At 41.8% G+C, this 19,654-nt stretch overlaps 1 protein-coding gene across 1 annotated transcript; it reads right to left on the bottom strand.

Moving 5' to 3' along the window:
• Positions 1-1,430: 1,430 nt before the first annotated feature.
• On the bottom strand, positions 1,431-5,095 carry LOC137159172 (interleukin-8-like). The gene is made up of 4 exons (XM_067557371.1): positions 4,973-5,095; positions 3,980-4,115; positions 2,938-3,021; positions 1,431-2,247 (listed from the first exon to the last, which is right to left on the bottom strand). The coding sequence occupies exons 1-4, from the start codon at positions 5,034-5,036 to the stop codon at positions 2,217-2,219; spliced, it is 315 nt and encodes a 104-aa protein (XP_067413472.1). The 5' UTR covers positions 5,037-5,095; the 3' UTR covers positions 1,431-2,216.
• Between the last annotated feature and the right edge of the window lie 14,559 nt (positions 5,096-19,654).

Raw genomic sequence — 19,654 nt, forward strand, 5'->3', positions numbered from 1 at the left:
CTTACTTAGCATATCATAGCCTTTCTAACAGTACCTGACATGGCTTATCTTACATGAATTATTATGATTTTGACATACTGATGTCACATAATATAATAAATGCTCCCGCCCAACCCCCCATACAGTCAGCATGATGCATACATCTTCCAGTTTTCCCTCCACAGCAGTAGCATACTAGGGCCAGGGAGGCTATTCCAGCCATGATTGTAACAATCACATCTGGCTTTTTGAATTATCCAAAGTTCAGGGGTGTGAGGGACTAGGGTTTTAGTTTGTTCCACTTTGGAAGTAGGGCCTGTCCCCAAATTTGGATCTATACCTAAGTTTAGATGCAAGGTTTTAGTGTGGGCTCATTTCTGCACAGTTATTGTTGCGAAGCTTGGTCATCTCACCAGTATAATATGTACCTAAAACTTTTTGAGCATCTGCTGCAACTGCCTTGGAAATGCAGTGACTAAATATTATTTGTTCACTCCTTTGTATCTGTGCATTTTATTGATACTGAATACTTCTTTTGGGGGAAATACAAAAATGATCATAGAACCTCTGAAGACATTGAGGTCTGTCAGTAGAGGAGGCCCAGAGTCAGAAACAGCAGTGTAATTTAGGGTAAATGGAGTTTACCCACTTCTCTTTTGGGGAATTTGAAGTTATTTTAGGCGTTTAGCCCTTTTACCACTACACTGCTGGTCAGAAATAGTTGTAGTCATGTTCTCTCAAACACCAGTATTAGAAAGCATCTGTTACTAAGTCAGGATAGTCCTTTTGTTCCTATGACTCCAACAATGATTGGCAAGTTTCTTGTTTAAGCAGACTGCAGTTTTCTAAAGGCCAAAGCTAAAATATTTCTGACTACTAACAACATATCTGTCTGAAAACAAATGCGTCACTGACCCCATCAGACTCACAATGCCAGGAGCACCTCCTCTACTTAACCTCCCTGGGACAATATCTGCACTCAACAGATTTGCCCATTAGCTCAATAGGAGAAATGATGCTGTGAAGAGCAGCAATCCCCATACCCCCAACATTGATTCACCCCTTTCAGAACTGTGGAGACCAAACTTCATGGAGTACCCATAGAAGAAGGCTAGGAGACATAGCATGGACATAGCATGGAGCCAACAGAGTCCCCTATCTATCTCAGGCCAGGCCCACTTGGTTCTACTACCCTCTGTTCATTGAGCTCGCCTTTGGCCATCATTTTGTGAAATGCCAACTTAACCCTAACTAGGTTACTTCCACCTGCTGCATATCTGCATTTGAGCTCTACCTGGCTCCAGAAACTGGGTAGATATAACAAAGATCAAGCCAAGTGCCAACAACTAAGAAAGAGAATACATTGATTTTTTTAAAGCTTACACTTTAATGTAAAAGTGATTGAATTCCAAAACACACAGGAATGAGAAAATTGGAACATGAGCCTCAACATTTTTCCATTCATTGAATTAAATACATAAAATAATTAACATAACAAAATCCTTACACACCCAACAGCAGGAACTTGAAATAGTCTATCTGCATAAGGAATTAGCATATTAGAAAAAAATCGAGATGAATCGAAATAAATAAATATTGTTTGAGTTTTTCTACTCAAATATTAACTTTTAAAATATATATAGATATATACCAAACATTGATATGCTACAGCACAATAAATAATGTCCCCAAGATGACAGCACTGGAAATGCTGCCTCATGCATTTTTGCTGATTCAGCCTGCTTCATTTCTGAAAGCCACTATGTCCCATTCAGTAGCTAGCCTTGGGCAGGCTATCACTGAGGGTGCTGTTGATGCAACATACCAGATTAAGGGAGAGGAAGTATTGCCCGTTTGCCACTCTAATAGCAAAAGGGCAAGGGTTAATATAAATACAGCTGTGCTGTAAGTGCATTGCACTCATCCAATTGTGTTCAGCTTAGATGGTTTCCAAAGGGTCTTCATCTCCATCAGCAAATCACTTTTCCCGATCCAGTGTTTTCAACTTCAGTGAGTGGCGTTATCCCATAGATAACAGCCTTTATAAAAGTCTTTCTTAAAATGATATTCCTCAATAAATAAATACATAAATAGGAAATAAATACTGCTAGCTACAGTCTGCCTGAAAACATGTCAATAAAGGGAGGTGGGTTGCTTGCAGATTGATAGGCATTTTCACAGAGATGGTTCCTTCAAGGGAAAACTAGAGAAAATCAGTGATCTTTCTTTGGATTTTCTTAGCGCTTTGTCTCATCTTTGTCTTGAGCTCTGTAAAGAGGGGGAGAAAAGGAACACTTTAGAAACTTGTTCATGAAACAATTATCATTCGTTCAAATCACATGAGCTCAAGAGCGAGGGTGTTGGTCTCACTTGTTCAAACCCATTAAGAGACTATTTCTGCCCCTGTTGACCAATGGGGAAGCTGAGCTACAAAGAGAGTGAGGCCCACATTTTGATAAGCACCCTTGCTTGAGGGTGAGTCCATATCTTGCTACCCACTCTGAGAACTCTTGGGGCCTGAGGCTGCTCTCAACCACATCAATGAAATGTCATTAACTTTGACCTAGTTACTCTTGATTTACACCAAAAGGAAGCAGCCTTGGGGGCCAGATTTTTCAGAAGCACTGAGCACCTGTGAGTCCCATTGACTCCAGGAGGAGTGACAGCTGCCCAGAATATATAGCCATTATCAATAACTTGCCCAAGATCACACAGGACGTCTAGGATGCAGCAGGGAACAGAAAAAGAAGCTGATCCCATAATCTAACTACAAGGCTACCCTTAAGGTAGGATATTATTTATTTATTTAGTTATTGGCTTGAGAGAGACAAGTTTTGGGAAAGCTTGCTATTCCCGGAGGAGAGGTAACACTCAAGCAGTTTGTGCTAAGGAGCCATCTAGTTATTCTTTGAAAGTAACTTTTCATGCAACGGTTCTAATTGAGAATGAATGACTTACTTCTGCAAAATTGCCTTAATGATTATCTTCACCCATGGAGCAGTGGGGTCCAAACACACTTCTCTGCCGTTCTTAAGAGTAGCACTACAAAGAAGGAAAAAAAGACAGTCAGGAATCTATTTACTTGGTGGAGTCTCTGTACACTCATCATGGTATCCGTCAACCTTTTAAAATATAGGTGTGGCTGGTATAAATTGATATAGTTCTGTTGACTTCACTACAGCTACACCAATTTACCCTAGCTAAGGATCTTTCCCTATATCATTTGTTTGGGTAAAAATGTTCTATGTGTGCAAAAAACAAAAATGAAATGAAAAGCTGCCTCCCCCTATATATATATGCATTCAAGTCTTTTGAACACTTCCTGGTATTGGTCTCTCTCTCTGTATATGTATATATAAAATGTCTGTGCAGTGATAATGATTTTTAAATAAAGGGCTGAATCATGCATTCCTCCCTCAGGAAAACTTCCTATTTACTCAGTGGGGAATTTTATCTGAGTAAGGCTTGCCACATTTGGGGCTTGATCCTGTACCGTTCAAGTCTATGGAAGTTTTTCTATGGAGTGAGTGGAGCCAGCGCAGGCCCAAGATCCTTTGTCAGTAGGACTGTTTGCTATTTCATCATAGCTTGCCCAGATCAGCTCAATGGGCCTACTTCTTCTCTTACACTGGGGTAAATTAGGATTTTTAGTGGGAGTTTTAGCTGCAAAAGGACTGCAGGAATTGGACTGAAATGTTTTATTGGGGATTAAGTTTAGCAGCCCTTCTACTGTGGGTTCTAGCAATTTATAGATCATGCCCATTACTCCCCATTAGGATGTGTAATTCCCACCCCAAAAGTGCTGGAGACTATGTAAAGCATAGCACAATACCTAAAATAATGTGTTTAGAAAGTGTAAACATCACTATTCAGGAATCTTCCAGGGTGGTGTGGGCCGACTAGTCTTCCCAGCCCCTTTGAAAACTCCTAAACCCACACAATGCGAAGCTGTCTCCTCCTCCTAGGTGAGCAGGGGATAGAATTTTGCAGAAATGCTTACATGATTTCAACGTCCTGGCAGTGAGGCCCGCTCTGGATCAGCTTCACGTCCTGAATGTTCCGGGGGTGGATGAACGTGGAATGTGTGCTTATGCACTGGCATCGGAGCTCGTTTCCCATCCTTGCCAAGCTCAGACCTGGAAAAGAACAAGGGTTGTGTCTCGGTCAGCTGAGGATCTCGCCATCTATACACATGAAGCAGAGCACTTGGTTTTGCTTGTTGCACTATTGATTAGACATGCTTGCTCTCTGTTTTTCACAAGGGTCTTGGCTAAAAGGTTACCTTTGTCCTCCCTGCTAAGCTCCCTAAAACCTCGAATTAATGAAAGATCAGTTGCTGCTGCAAGGAATGTTTGGGTTGTTTTATTGGTTTTTGTTTGTTTGTTTTTAAAAGACAATTCTAAGTCACAAATTTTGTTTTAAAATCTGCTCTTAGTTGGCCAGATTCTGATCTAGTTACATTATTTTAAATCTAGGTTTAACATAATTGTAACTGAGGATAAGATCTGGCCCCTTATTTTTCATCAGTTTTGAGGAATATCTGATCATGTGGTGTGTGCTCCTATTGCTTTCTCCACTTCAAGTTGCATAATCCTGTGTCTGAGACAACTTGATGTCACAAACAAGATGATGACTTCATATAGGGAAGAAGCAAGAGGCACAGATGAACATTTTAGTAAGACCCCGTCTTCATTCAGCCAAATGTCCTGAGACTGAGGGGGAAACTAAAAAGCATAAAGTAAATATGATACAGAAGCATATTTTTCTATAGTAAGTAGACTATTTTTCTCAAAACTTTCCACAAGGTGTCAGCAGCTCTTCAGAGCAGTTACTGATTCACAGCTCTCTAAAAGGCAGAAGTTGCTGAAAATGAAGATCATTTGAAAACGTGTAATAAGACATCAACTTTTTAAATTAAGCCTAAAAATGTCTCTCTGTGGGAGCATGCATATCTGCATAAGCAAAGTCATTTGAGTTTTAGGAAGGGTCTTACCTTCTGACACCGCTGAGTAGATTAGGAAAAGAGCCAAGACAGCAACAACAATCTTGCCGTTCATGGTAACACAGGAGTTTTCTTCCTTGATTCTTCTGGCTCTGGCTGTAAGGAGCAGTGAGCTCTCTTGTCTCAGAAGGTTTTTGATGTCTGAGCTGTGTAAGTATCCTGCTTATATACGATCTTGGGGTGTGCACTATGTCAGAGGAAAGTCCCAAAGTGTGCAAGATGCTCTGGCAAAGTGAGTCACGTTGCTGTGGGTAAATCCCCTTCCTAGATTACCGGGGCGTTAGATATAATTCCAATCAAAATCCTTATTAATGAATTAAATATAAAAAATGTGCCAAAACTCTGTGTAGTTACCTCGGTGTAACTAGTAGATTTCTATAACTTTTATTTATTTTAATATCCCTTTATATTCTTTTGTATTATCATGTGAATGGTTATGGGGACATTCAGCTAATGACTTTCCCTTAGCATTTCTTTGACTGGATTTGCTATTTTATAGTAGAAATGATAGAGCTATGCTTTAAATCCAGCGTACTGCCACTCACCTAATACACTCAGCTATAATTTTTTCCTTCTTTCTTTCTTTCTCAAAGTGGAGTTAGCTTCTACTTGTACTGACTTCAAACACCTGAAATCCTGGCCCTCCTGAAATCCATATCAAAACTCACACAGACATCAATGGGGCCACAATTTAACTCTATGTTTATAGGCTATATTCTGATTTTCATACAACCAGCATTTTTTCCTCCCCCGCTCTGATCAGGAGGGGCTTTCCCCTAACACAGTAGTTTCTTATGGAGATTAAAAGAACTTGGGCTGTAATTTTCCAAGTTGTCTAAAAGGATTTAGATACCCAGTTCCAGGTCACTTTGAAAGTCTCAGCGTTAGTAGTGTGTCCATCTAATTATTATTTTCAATTAATGGAAAAATCAATTGAAAGTCATTGGGACTTACACTAAGTGATTTAGGAGTATGTGTCTACATGGCATCTGGTGGCCAGCCAGGGGCCGCAGACTAAAAATAGCTGGGTAGAGGTTGCCACTGGGGCTTGAAGCTGGGGTTCTCGAGCCCATCTCCTCCCATGCGTGAGCTGGGCTCCAGCCTGTCACAAAGTCAAAGCAAGCTCGACACAGCCACTTTCTCTGGTCTGAGCGCCACCGACGTAAGGGGGTGGTCTGGCCTGGGAGGCTCGCTCAGAGATGCCCTTAAGTACTTTTGAAAAGTTGATCCCGACTATGCAGAGGGAGGAATGGAAGTGATCAGAACCAAGTGCTGTCACATGCCCACAGTAAACACTGCAAAAAGCAGAGGAGGGATTTTCTCTCTCTCTCATTTCTTTCAGTTGCAGTAATCTCAGACGATAAGCAACTCCAATATCATGAGTCTGTCTGAATTTTGTTGATCTCCTTTAAGGAATTCTGTGGCAAGAACGCTTATTGTTTGATGTGATTTAAAGAAATGATGCTGCCTTCATGGGGTAAGGGAGACACTGGCAAAGGAGACCAGGCTGCTCTGTTGTCTGAGGGTTGGCATAGTATTCTGGTGATTAGTCGAAACGCATCCATTTCGAGGCACCTCGGGTACCTACTGCACTTCTGACTGTAAGGATAACTGGTGCCGTGATGCTTGAGCCTTCTCCAGACTCTGTAGGTGGCCCCATGGTGATTGTTTTCATTTCAGAAGTATCACTCCGCGGTTCTGCAGTGCAGCAACGCACGATCTCCCAAGCGTGTAAAGTGTGTGTTGTGGTGTTAAACACCTGTCACTTTTTCAACAGCATCACCTAATGAAAGGTGCTAGAATGCCATGCCCAGTTTGCTGATGCTTCCCAGAGAGACCAAGGACATCCCAGGAAACCAGGCCATCCTTTGCCTGCATGAGACAGACACAGATGGGCAAAGATGTTGAAGGTTGATGTGTTATTTGTACGTTTGATTGAATTCACAGTGGCTTGGCCAGCTGCCCGTCTCATGCTTTCCATTGAGAGCTGTGGATCCGGCTCATTCTTCTCCATAATGTTTTAATGTGTGTTTCTTTCTCTTTTTGGCATATGCAAAATAAACAAACCCCTGTGTACATGCAGCGAATAGAGCGGATTTCTCTCACCCCCTACATTTCCCTTTAAGAATGCCCCGATGTGGGCTGGGCTGGGTCCGCTGGCCCCTCTGTCGGGAATTTGATTAGTACCGGAGGTAAATAAACCCTGATTTGATCCCCAAGGCAAATGGAGCCAGTCAACGCTGCAGCCAAAGGTCTGCGTCCCACGCCTGACTAATTCTCCTAAGGATCCTTATTTTCTTCCTGGAGAGCGGACAGTTAGCAATTTCTCCAAGAATTAAACTGGGGCTCTTCCCACAGAGCTGAGGCCTGGCCTATCACCCACTCCTCATCAGCTCTGGCTGTCCCCACTAGGTCCTTTCTCCCGCCAGCACAGCAGTGATGTGGTGTGTATCCCGATTGGATCGGACTGAGCTGAAATGGAGAGAGCCGGCTCTGGAGAGCTGTGGGGTAAAACACTCCTTCGCTCTAGTCCTGGGAGTCCCATCAGCTCCCTCCAACCTCGCCCTAGCACCCTCCCAGCTGCGCTCTTGACTCTTAGCCCAGTCTCACAGCGGCTGCATCCCCCAGGGAAAGGGATTAATTGGCACCACCAGACGCTCACTGTAGCTCAAGGGAATGATCATTCCGCGAACGGCGGCTGTGCCAGCATTGCCCTGAGAGGAAACTGTCAGCACTCGCCCCCACTACCTGCACCAACTCGGCTCCCTGCTCCCACTGTCCCAGGAAAGCAAAGTTGCCCAGGGGGAAGGATTAGTATCTCTGAAAGCGGCCTTTCTTCGTTGATGTGTGTGGGGTGGGGTGCTACTGAGAAGCCTCCAGGAAATGAAGACCCACCCTACCCCACTCCTATTTCCGCCAGCCTTTTGTCCCATTTGAGGGCAGGGGAGAGGGAGTGTTCTCCATGCCCCTGGGGCAAAGAACTCTGGCTTCCTCCTCCTGCAGCCTCAGCCTTGTCTAATAAAAAAGAAGGAACAGAGGAAGTGTTGGCTAAAAGTCTGGCTCCATGGCAGGCGATGCAGTGTTCCCAACTCTTGCCACTTTGGCAAGTGTTGATTTGAGTGGGGCCAGGATTTTACTGTTGGTATTTTTCTTTAGTTTCCAGCTCTCGGAGTCATGAGACTATACACTAATATCAACTTGCATTTATTTTATTTTTTAAAATAAGTTTGTGTCTCATCCCTGGGCCCCCCACGCCCCCATAAAGAGCACAGAGACCCCAAGCCTCTAACCTCAGCAGTGAGTTCCAGCAACATAGTGTCCCTGTCTAGTAATCTTGGTACTTAGTAATTAGTCTGATAGTTGGTAGTTAGTTTGTTTATACTTAGTGTACTTGCTATTGCTTCAATTAATCTGTTGGTTAAGGGGACTGGTGTGACATTAGCTTGCAAAGCTTTTCTTCCTATCATAAAGAATTCTTCAATCCAAGTTCTCCGGGACAATGTCACAGACACACATTATCTAAACAGGCAAAGAGATCAGGCCTGCTTTGCCAAGAAGCCAGGAAACTTTTGGGAGTGATCCATTCAGAATCACATGGGTGTCACAGCTCTCCTCCTCCTCCCAGGAGAGAACTGCGGTCTAGTGGACTCACTAAGCAAGAAATTGTACTCATCCCATGAATAGTACTGAATTTTTTAATTCCCAAATGTTTCAAGAACGTGGACTTCCCCCAGCCAGGTTTATTTGCCACAGTTCAAAACAGGAAATGTATGATGATTTGCTCTCAAGCAGGAAAGTGACCTGGTTTTCTAGCAGACACCTTCATGAGTTGGTCACACCTCATGTACACTTGCCCCCCATTTCCACTGATTCCAAGAGTGTTACAGAAAATAAGGCAAGGAAAGGACTGAGTTATACTGGTGGGTCCCAACTGGCCTGGCCAGTTTGGGTTGTCAGATCTAATGCTCCTGTCAAATCATTAATTTATCACACTCTCAGTTCAGGAAGATGGTATCACAGAGTCATAGTCTGACTCTCCACCCAAACCCAGCCTCTCTGTATCTCAGGGACTGGATGATATCTGGAGGTGCAGAGCATGCATCTTCAGAGTAGAAAATTACCCACTTCGTATATTGCCAAACGAAAACATTTTTCATTATGGGCTGTCTAAAGATTACATTCCACGTCCATGTTTGATTCCAGTAACATTAATTACCTCTTATCTTTACAGCAGTTGGGACTATCTGTCTCTTCAGTCAAAGTGCATTTGACAGCAATATTTGCATTTCATCCTCCAGTAGACGGAGGTAGAATTTTCTCTTCATCAGTGAATAGATTTATGAAAGGGCTTGACCATGTTTTTTTGACCATGATCACTCCAACATAGGATTTAAATGTATTGCTTTCTTCACTTTATGAACTCCCCTCCCCACACTTTGAACCTCTACCATATTGTCCAGTTTTTATACTATCAGTGAAAGTGGTGATAGAGAAGCAAAGAAGTTTCCATTATAAGATGAAGAAGTAATAGGATTGGCAAAAATGTTCCATAGAAAATATTTCCGGTGGAAAATTGGGTATTGTCCAAAATAATTTTTTGTGGAAAAAACAGGCTGAAATTTTCCACAGAAACCAGACATTTTTCATGAAAAAAATACCCTAAAACTGAAAAAAAATGGCTTTGGGTTAAAACCAAAATATTTTGATTAGAAATTGTCACTGCGGTGCCTCATGGGAGTTGTGTTTTAGGTGCCTCATGCTTCTCTAAGGGCAGAGCCACCCAGCTGTATTTTACCTCTCTAATGATGCTCCACATCCAGAGGATCCTCCAGATGTACCACCCCATTTACCAAAAGGAGAGACCATGGTGCATCATTGGGGATGTAGTCTGGCTAGAGAATGCAGCCTACAGAGGAGAATGGCAGCTTGAGGCACCCAAATTGCAACTCCCACGAGGTACAGTCTACCTAGACATTTCCGAAGTGAAGTATTTTGGTTTTCAGCTGCAATATTTTTGGCTTTTGATTTTTATTTCACCAAAAACTTGAAATTTTCCTTCAGGCAGCAAAACGTCTTATTTTCCAACCAGCTCAAAGAAATAACTTTTTTCATTCCAGTATTTCCTCTTCTATCAAATCTAAGATTTTCACCAATTGCTGTAGCTATATTTTATGTCTGGCAGTTAACATATAACAAGTGTTCTAAATGAAACACAGAGGATATAAAAAAAGACTCCTTTGACGGAAAAGTACTGCCTGGTGCTCTCGGAAAAAAACATTTCTGTGCTGTTGATTAAGGCAGGTGAAACAGGTGTGAGTACCTACTTTGTTATGACTCATGGGCTGAGAGACTGTGGCCGCAGGATCTTGTGTGACCACAAGGTGGGTAGAAAAAAGGCAAGACAACCTGAAAGTAAGAAGTCCAGTCACAGCTAGATATTTTAAGCACTATAATTAGTGAACAGATAATATTATCTTGATGGGGCGGGTGTGCTGTACTTTTGCACTCTTTGGCAGTTAAGAAAGAAACCAACTTCTGGAATTAGAGCTTTCATTTAAAAACCAAGTAATTTCTAGCACTCATGGCTGCTGAAAAAGCCTGAGAATGTGACTCCTAAAGGCTCAAGAGACAGAGGCAAATAAAGAGTCCCAAAATCATTATTTTTTAAATCTCATTATTTTTGAATGCTTGAGGCTGGTAATACCATTGGTCAGAAGCTCCTAAACATTTTAATGCATATAGTGTCTGAATCAAATATCTTTTCGGTACAGCTTTCAAAAATGATTAGTATTGGCTGTAGTATGTTGTGGGACTGTCTTTTTAAAATTAGTCATGTGCAATCCAGTGCCAGACAAAATTCCTTTCCAGCTCCATAAACCCTTTTTGTCAAATGACTGCCACTCCTTGATGAAAAACAAATCTCCATGCCAAAATACTCTACACTCCCATCAGAGCTGCAACAGTAGCACCTTCATGCCTCTCAAATCCAATTGTTCATTAGGAACAATCAGAGCAATTAAGCAACACTGGAATTGTAATTGTGTGATACAGGGATTTCAGAAAGAGAGAGTGAACTTAATTTCCTGGCCACGGTCAGGTGACTTGGATCAGTGTTACAAAAGCTACTACCCTGGGCTGGTTCTAGGGGCAGGCAAGCAGGACAGTTGCCCTGGGACCCACCTTCTAGGGGTGTTTTGAGTAGTTCCCTCCCCTCTCCTCTCCTCAAAAGACATTTTCTGTCCTGGCTGGCAAAATGGCTAGGGTTGCTTCTGTTACTATCTCAGTCACATGACAGGTCAGTATGTATTCATCTGTGGGTATGATTGCTCCAATAAAACTGTAGAATGCTAATGATCTAAGCTTCTCTTTTCTGGGTATTCAGATCTGACTGGTATGATTTGGAAATTCTGGAGTGTTACAATTGCTGAGTCAATGAATGCAATTAATTCCTTTTTTTAATTTAAAAATATCAGCAGATTCAATAAACAAAGAATAATCTCACTTGCCAAGTTTCTTTCAAGCAAATTATTTCCCTAATTCTCTGGTACTTTGATTAATTTTTAATGCCTTAAACCTATGCATAATAATGACCTGCCAAGGAGAATAGTATTAGATTTGTGCTTTTTTTGCTGCTTAGCCTGTCATTCTGCCTCTTCAAAGGCCATATCTTCTTGTGGCAGTGAAGCAAATTCTGCCCTCAACCACATCAAGGTAACTTGATTGATATGAGTGGGATTTGCACAGATGGGCTTGTCTACACTTACCTCAGAGATTCGGCAGCAGTTGACCCGAGTTATGCAAGCTATGCAAAAAACTTGTGTAACTCCCGTCGACTTCTCTGCTTCTGTTCTGCACGCCGTCTTCACTGCACTGCGCTAAAAGGAACCGTGTTCCCGTTGATGCAGCGCTACGCCACTTGAGAAGGTGGTCTTAATATGTCAATTTCTGGATCGACTGAGCGGGTCTTCACTGACCGCTCAGTCGATCCAGAGAAGTCGATCTGACGGCAGCAACTTTGCCGCCGTCAGTGTAGACATAGCCTAAATGAAGAATTTACTGCTAGATAGCTAGATATGGGTATTTCAATTGCTGTTCCTATTCTGCACCAAGGCGCCTGCTCTAGGCTCCTTAATTATCACTTCCCTCGGATGGAGTCATAAGTGCGTCTCCCTTCTGACCAGGGTATTTCCATAATCTCCTGATTATGCTGGGATATCCCTAGCAAAAGACAGACTGCCTAAGCAGGCCTGCATTGCTTCTCTCCTCAGAGACAGTAAATCGGTTAATTGCCAACTGTTATAAATTACCACACAGTTCTTTCTAAGCAAGCACTTTTGTTCTTAAGGTAAAAGCATTACAGAGAAAACATATTAAAAACAATAAAAGAGCCCCCATACATGCTAATAAATTTAAAGATCATCTCCTAATTCCAACTACAGCTTTACTTGGTGATTAGTCCTTCAAATCTCACATAGAGGTTTTTCCTGTGGTCACCCATTCATAACAGTTTTGCTCAGAACTCGCTCACTCATGAATCTGAGACCCCCTCCAGTTTGGTCTTTGAAGCGACCATGACTAGCTAATCAGTCAGATAATGGATTTCTGCTCAAGGCTCAGCTTCAAAAGGATGGATCCAAAGGTAGGTCATTTGCATTCCCTTCCTCCAGGTATTTCCCAGGAATCCACCACCTTTGTCTGTCTAGTGGATGGTTTCTGAGTCCTTTCTAGGGCATGTTGTGCACTTCAGTTTACATTAGCCATGCCTTCTCCTTAAAGAAGTTAAATACAATCCCATCATAATGCATAAACATAAGTATTTTAGGAGTTCATTGTACTAAAAATATCAAAACTTAATTCAATAAGGTTAAACTTAATCTAATAAGATTTAGCTAGAATATTGCAGGATAGTGAAGGATGTGTCATATCTGTCCCTGTGTGTTCCCGGGCTTTTCCCTATGTTGTGTGTGATAGCACGATAGGAAATGAAGTCACCTCAAAATGAGGAAGCAGCACGCAAAAAAAAAATTAGGCACAGTGCTGGACTTGCTTGATACATGACTAGAATGCCTGTGTTTGGTATGTGTTGTGTCAGCATGCAACCACTCCTGCAACAGGAAAAAGGGGGAAAGAGTAGATAATTATTTGACCTCATTACATGGGGCATTTGCATTTTTTTTTTTTAAAGCTTACCACTGAATTTTTTTCTGGTCTTTCCAGTATTTCTTTCTTTCAGTGACCCCTACCCCCACCCCTACCCTCAAGACTCATGCATTATATATCAGTATATATTTATTTTATTTCTAAATCATCCTAGGTATTTAGGTGCTTGATAAAACAAATATAATAGTCTCTGCCTCAAAGAGCTTATAATATCAATATAGACTTAGCATGACAAATGACAACAAACAGTACAGTGGGAGTTAAGGAGAAGGGAACTTAAATAAGATTAGATTTATTTTGGTCATATTTTCCCATAAACCGAGTTGAAGGAAATAAAGGAGGTGGGAGAGTATGTGAGGATTCAGAAGGAAGATAAAATTAGAGAAACCTTGAGGAGTCAAGTCAAGTCCAGCCCCCTGCACCATTGCAAGACCTCCAATGATAGGGATCCCACAACCTCCTTTGGAAGCCTGTCTCAGTTTAGAACTACCTGTAAAGATAGAACATTTTCCCTAATATCCAACCTAAATCTCCCTTGCTGTGTATTAAGTCCATTACTTATTGTCCTACCTTCAGTGGACATGGAGAATAAATAATTGATTACTGTCCTCTTTATAACAGCCTCTAACATATTTGAAGCCTGTTATCAGGTCCCACTCAGTCTTCTTTTCTCAAGACTAAACATGCAGGATTTTTAACCTTTCCTCATCAGTCAAGTTTTCTAAACATTTTATAATTTTTTTTGCTCTCCTCTGGACTCTGTCCAATTTGTCCACATCTTTCCTAAAGTGTGAACACAGAACTGAACACAGTACTTCAACTGAGACCTCATCAGTGCTGAGTGAAATGGGACAACTACATCCCATGTCTTGCATATGATTTTCCTGTTAATACACCCCAGAATGATATTAGCCTTTTTAGCAGCTGCATCACATTGTTGTCTCATATTCAATTTGAGATCTACTATAATCCCCAGATCCTTCTCAGCAGTATTAGCCACTTATTCTCCATTTTGTGGTTGTGCATTTAATTTTTTTCTTTCCTAAGTGAAGTACTTTGCATTTGTCTTTGAGTTTCATCTTGTTGAATTCAGACCAATTCTCCAGTTTGTCAGTCATTTTGAATTCTAATCCTGTTCTCCAAAGTGCTAGCGACCCATCCCATACTCTCCACTCCTTTATCCAAGTCATTAATAAAATATTGACTAGCACCAGGTCCAGGATTGACCTCTGCAGGATCCCATTAGATATGCCCTCCCAGTGAGACAGTGAACTACTATTTGAACTACTCTTCAAATATGGTCTTCCAACCAGTTATGCGCCCACCTTATAGTAATTTCATCTAGATCATATTTCCCTTGTTTGCTTATGAAACTGTCATGTGGGACTGTGTCAAAAGCCTTACTAAAATGAAAATATATCACATATACTGCTTCCCCCCTCCCACCCCCATCCATTAGGCCAGTAATCCTGTCATAAAAGGAAAATAGGTTGGTTTGGCATGATTTGTTCTTGACAAATCCATATCGGCTATTCCTTATAGCCCTATAATCCTGCAGAAAAGGACCTGGGGGTAACAGTGGATAGAAAGCTGGATATGAGTCAGCAGTGTGCCCTGGTTGTCAAGAAGGTTAATAGGATATTGGGCTGCATTAGGAGGAGCGTTGCCAGCAGGTTGCGGGAAGTGATTATTCCCCTCTATTCGGCATTGGTGAGGCCACATTTAGAATATTGTGTCCAGTTTTGGGCCCCCCACTACAAAAAGGATGTAGACAAGTTGGAGAGAGTACAGCGGAGAGCAAGAAAAATGATTAGGGGGCTGGAGCACAGGACTTATGAGGAGAGGCTGAAGGAACTAGGCTTGTTCAGTCTACAGAAGAGAAAAATGAGGGGGGATTTGATAGCAGCCTTTAACTACCTGAAAGGGGGTTCCAGGGAGGATGGAGCTAGGCTGTTCTCAGTGGTGGCAGATGACAGAACAAGGAGCAACGGTCTCAAGTTGCAGTGGGGAGGTCTAGGTTGGACATTAGGAAAAAGTTTTTCACTAGGAGGGTGGTGAAGCACTGGAATGGGTTACCTAGGGAGGTGGTGGAACCTCCATCTTTAGAGGTTTTTAAGCTGAGGCTTGACCAAGCCCTGGCTGGGATGATATAGCTGAGGTTAGTCCTGCTTTGAGCAGGGGATTGTACTAGATGACCTCTGAGGTCCCTTCCAACTCTAATATTCTATGATTCTATAGGTGCCTGCAAATTGACTCTTCAATAATTTGTTTCAGTATCTTTCTAGGTATCAACGTTAGACTGACTAGTCTAGAATTTTCTGGGTCCTCTTTGTTCCCCTTTTTAAAGTTAGGTACTATATTTGCTCTTCCCAAGTCCTCTGGGACCTCATTTGTCCTCCAGGAATCCTCAAAGAAAATTAAAAGTTCCAAGATTGCTTTAACTAGTTCCTTAAATACCCTAGGATGAATTTCATCAGTCCCTGCAGCCTTGAATATATCTAATTTATCTAAATATACTTTAACGTGTTCTTCCAGTGTTTTGGCTTGCATTCCTTCCCCCTTGTTTACATTATTTGTGTTGAGTATCTGGTCACCATTAACCTTTTTAATGAAGACTGGCAAAATAGGCATTAAACACCTCAGTTTTCTTGGTGTCATCAGTTATTAGCTTTCCTTACCCTCGGACCTATGCTTTCCTTCATCTTTCTCTTGCTCCTAATGTACTCAAAGAACTTCTTGTTGCCTTTTGTGTCCCTTGCTAGGTGTAACTTATGTTGTGCCTAAGCCTTTCTGATGCTTGGCCTCCTACATACTAGTGTTGTTTTTTGTACTCTTCCTTAGGAATTTATCCATCTTTCCAATTTTTTATAGGATTCCTTTTTTATTTTCAGGTCATTAAAGAGATCCTGATGGATTCATATTGTCCTCTCACTATTCTTCCTCTCTTCCCTTCACATTGGGATAGTTTGCAGTTAGGTAATATTAAAGGAACATCTGAGAAACTGCCAGCTCTCTTGAAATCCTTTTCCCCTTAGGTCCCACGGGAAGAAAATCTAATTTACCAGTTCTCTGAATTTCTTAGTCTGCCTTTTTGAAGCCCATTGTCTTTATTCTGAACAGTCCTTCCTTTCTTTAGAAAGGAGAGATGGGGAAGGGATGGAACAGGGAAGGGAAAGAGGTAAGGGCAGGGGAACTGTAGAGAACTCATGATTAAATTGACTTGGCAGTAGCAAGTTATGGCTTGTCTGCAGGGTGTAGTAGCGTGCTCTATGGAGATGTGATTTCTAAAGCACACTAATGTGCATAACTTGGTCTTTGTAGGCCCTACTGGTGCACATGAAAGGCTCCCTAGTCTAGTGTGCTTTTAACATAGTATTGTTTCAAACAGCGCTGCATTAAAGCACATCAGCAAGGTCTACACAGAGAGTGAGTAATGCTCAACACATTACTGCACTTTAGAAATCATCCTACTCTTCTCCCGCTCCCCTCCCCCCAAGTGCATCACCTCACCGCATAGACAAGCCCTTAGTTTGATGAATCCAATGTTGCTGCAGAGGTCTATGGCAATGTGGAATGGTCACTTCTTGACAGCACTAAAGGAACTTCGCTTTGAGACAGAGCGGTCTTGACAATCAGTAACTTGTTCAATACAAGGAGAGTGAGAGGATGATGTCAGGAAGCCACAGAATTCTGAAGATGGAACTTTGTTAGAATAAGAAAAAGAGTATTCCACCTAATGCTCCTCAGGCATCCTGGCCCAACTGAAGTCAGTTAGAGTTTTGCTTCACTATAGTACTTCTGCCTAGAATTTTCCCCAGAACAGCCCACATATCTTCACAAGGAGACAAGGCAGGATTTGCCACAGTGTGCTCAGCTGCTAAATGAGCCAACATCTATATGGGCAGACCATAAATTGTAGGGTTCAGCGTTCAAATGGCTGACCGCTCCAAAGAGCGGCAAAATCAAAAAGGGGTGAGCACAGGATTTACTTCAGCCTCAGCAGTCAGTGGCTTCAGAAAGAAACGAACCAAGTAAAGAGTTCTGTATTGATGTGATCAAACAAGAATCCAAAGAAAGACTTTGCTAATTGCCCCAGCACACCCCTGAAGAGGCTACATGCAAAAGGGCTCGTCTCAACAGCTTGAATTCTGAAAGAAGGAAATAGATAGTGGACAAGGAAAATTTTTCATGTCTTGTTTAGACTCTCACAGGACTGGAACTATGAAACACGAGCAGAGATCCCTAGGGTCAAACTGGGTTAGCCCTGAAAGACGTTCAGTGCTGGCAGATTGCTACCACTCTGTCACTTTTTGGAACCATAGACTGTAACTCATTTGTGTATATGTTTGCCTGCTTTAACCTGTAAATAACCAGGAGAAAGAAATGACAGAGTTAATAAAGCCTTACTTAGTTTACTATAGATTGGCTGCAAGTGTTGTCTTTGGTGTGAGATCTGAGGTACAAATTAACCTGGGGTAAGTGACTGGCTTTTTTGGACTGGAAGCAACCTGAATCTTTTGTGATCTTTGGTGTACAGGAACCAAATATGTCTAAGTACAGCTTGCCTGGGCGGTGAGATGTACTGGATTGCCCAAAGAGTCTGTGACTTCATGATAAGACTGTTAAAGTGCTTCAGGAGTTCACATTTGTTACTGGGATGGTGAAATCTAATTATAGAACATACAGCCAGTTTGGCGTGTCTGCCCTGCTTTTTGACAGTCTGCCATGACGCTGGCACTCTCAGTCATGAGCTGCCCCAGACAGTATGACAGGGGCTGCTTTGATATGATCCTAATAAATACATGAGTAAAGTGTCTTAGTGTTAACAATGACATTTTGAAAACTTAAGTTTTTGGGGGCAGGGACCACCTTTTTTGTGTTGTGTTTGTACAGCCCCTAGCCCGATGGGGCCCAGATTGAGGACTAGGGCTACTACACACCACTACAATACAAATAATTGTTAATAATAAGGGCCCAAAGGGGACACAATCCTGCTTAGGGTTTCTAATGGTGTCTAATGGAAGTCTTAAATTGCTAATGGTTTAACAGATGAGGAGTAACTGAGGATAAATTCTTTATTAATAGTCTCACTTGTTTATCAGGAATATCAGCAATTATCTTCTATTGGCTTTTTGCTTCCTGTTCCACTAGTTTTTTCTGGGTAATGCCCTAGTGGTTCTAGTCAAAGCAGCAGCAGCAGTTACAATAGATCTCTAAACCTTGGCTTGCTAATGATAATTAGAGAAAAATAGGAGTATTAACGTACAAGTAGGTGTAACTGCTTTTTTTCTACTTGTAATTTCCTCTCCTTTCTCTGAGAGGAAGCATTTTTTTCCCAGCCCAACGGCCTGTGGCTGTGATATATGGAATATGATGGCAGGAAAAGCAATGATGATGAATTGCTATAGCAAAGCTTTATACTGGTATATTTTGATGAAGTGAAAGTCAGTTGCAGACCAAATGGTCATCTGTTTATCTTAGGGGTTTTGTACTGGTGCCCATCAGTGAAGTGTCTCACCATTTGTATCTATTGTCAAATCTACTTTATCTCGCTAAGCATTGATGCCATACAGTGTGCTACATGTATCTTTGTCTGGCTTTTTCTCTTAGATATTTACTGGCAGGGTAGACCTGAGAAGAGACCCAACTTACATAGAAATCTCAGGGAAAGGATATCAGCAACAGGATCTTCTGGGCTACTGAACTGTAACCTAAATACTGGGATGGTTCATGCAAGGTGGCTTTTTGAAAGTGCCTAAGATACTTAGGCCCAGATCCTCAAAGGCATTTTGGTATCTTACTCCCAAATGAAATCAATAGGAGTTAGAAGCCTAAATCCTTTTGAGGACCTGAACCTTAGTCGGTGGAATCTGTGCTCCTAAGTATGCTAGATGCTTTTGAAAATCCCACCCACCATCAGTACGCATTGTGAACAGATGCAAGAGAGAGATGATGTACTGTGCTGGCAGCATATAGCATCATTCCTGTAGTAGAGACTCCTGCTAGAGAATCTTGTGTGTCAAAAGAAAGGCCATAAAGGAGAATACTGCAGGTACAGTGTTTAATAGTATTCTAATGGAATCTAATTTGCCATGGAAGTCAGTGTAGTTACACCAGCATAAAACGGCAGTGATGCTGGGGTGAGACAGGCCAGGAACGCTATTTGTATTGAGAGCAGACCCTGCCACCCTACCAAGGCAAATCCTCTATTGAAGTTAATGGGGGTTATTCTGGGTTTAAACCAGCACAAGTGAGAACAATATTCCCTAACATTTATTACTTTAGGGAGAAATATGTGGGAGTGGACATTTTGTCATTCTTATTCTACTTCAGTTTGTTGAACCAACAAGCCAGAGTGCAAGTTAAAATATGATTTTAGTAATAATTACGGCTGTTCTCTGTTTATCAAAGTGCTCAGAGCTCTATAACTGCATTGATTAATTATGGTGTGATCAAACAATTGAGGCCTGGTCTGTACTTTATACATAGGTTGATCTAGCTATGCCATTTAAG

Source organism: Emydura macquarii, unplaced genomic scaffold (genome assembly GCF_026122565.2).
Source record: "Emydura macquarii macquarii isolate MOO-44397 ecotype Brisbane River unplaced genomic scaffold, CSIRO-AGI_Emac_v2 contig_1790, whole genome shotgun sequence".
NCBI classification, from domain to species: domain Eukaryota; kingdom Metazoa; phylum Chordata; order Testudines; family Chelidae; genus Emydura; species Emydura macquarii.

What these genes read in the sequence shown, in the direction of transcription:
- LOC137159172 (XM_067557371.1), bottom strand. Translation starts at nt 5,036, where the DNA reads ATGAACGGCAAGATTGTTGTTGCTGTCTTGGCTCTTTTCCTAATCTAC. An exon ending in CTACTCAGCGGTGTCAGAAG is followed by an intron (nt 4,116 to 4,972) that starts GTAAGACCCTTC and finishes GTTCTTTTCCAG; the next exon opens with GTCTGAGCTTGGCAAGGATG. An exon ending in TGCCAGGACGTTGAAATCAT is followed by an intron (nt 3,022 to 3,979) that starts GTAAGCATTTCT and finishes CCTTCTTTGTAG; the next exon opens with TGCTACTCTTAAGAACGGCA.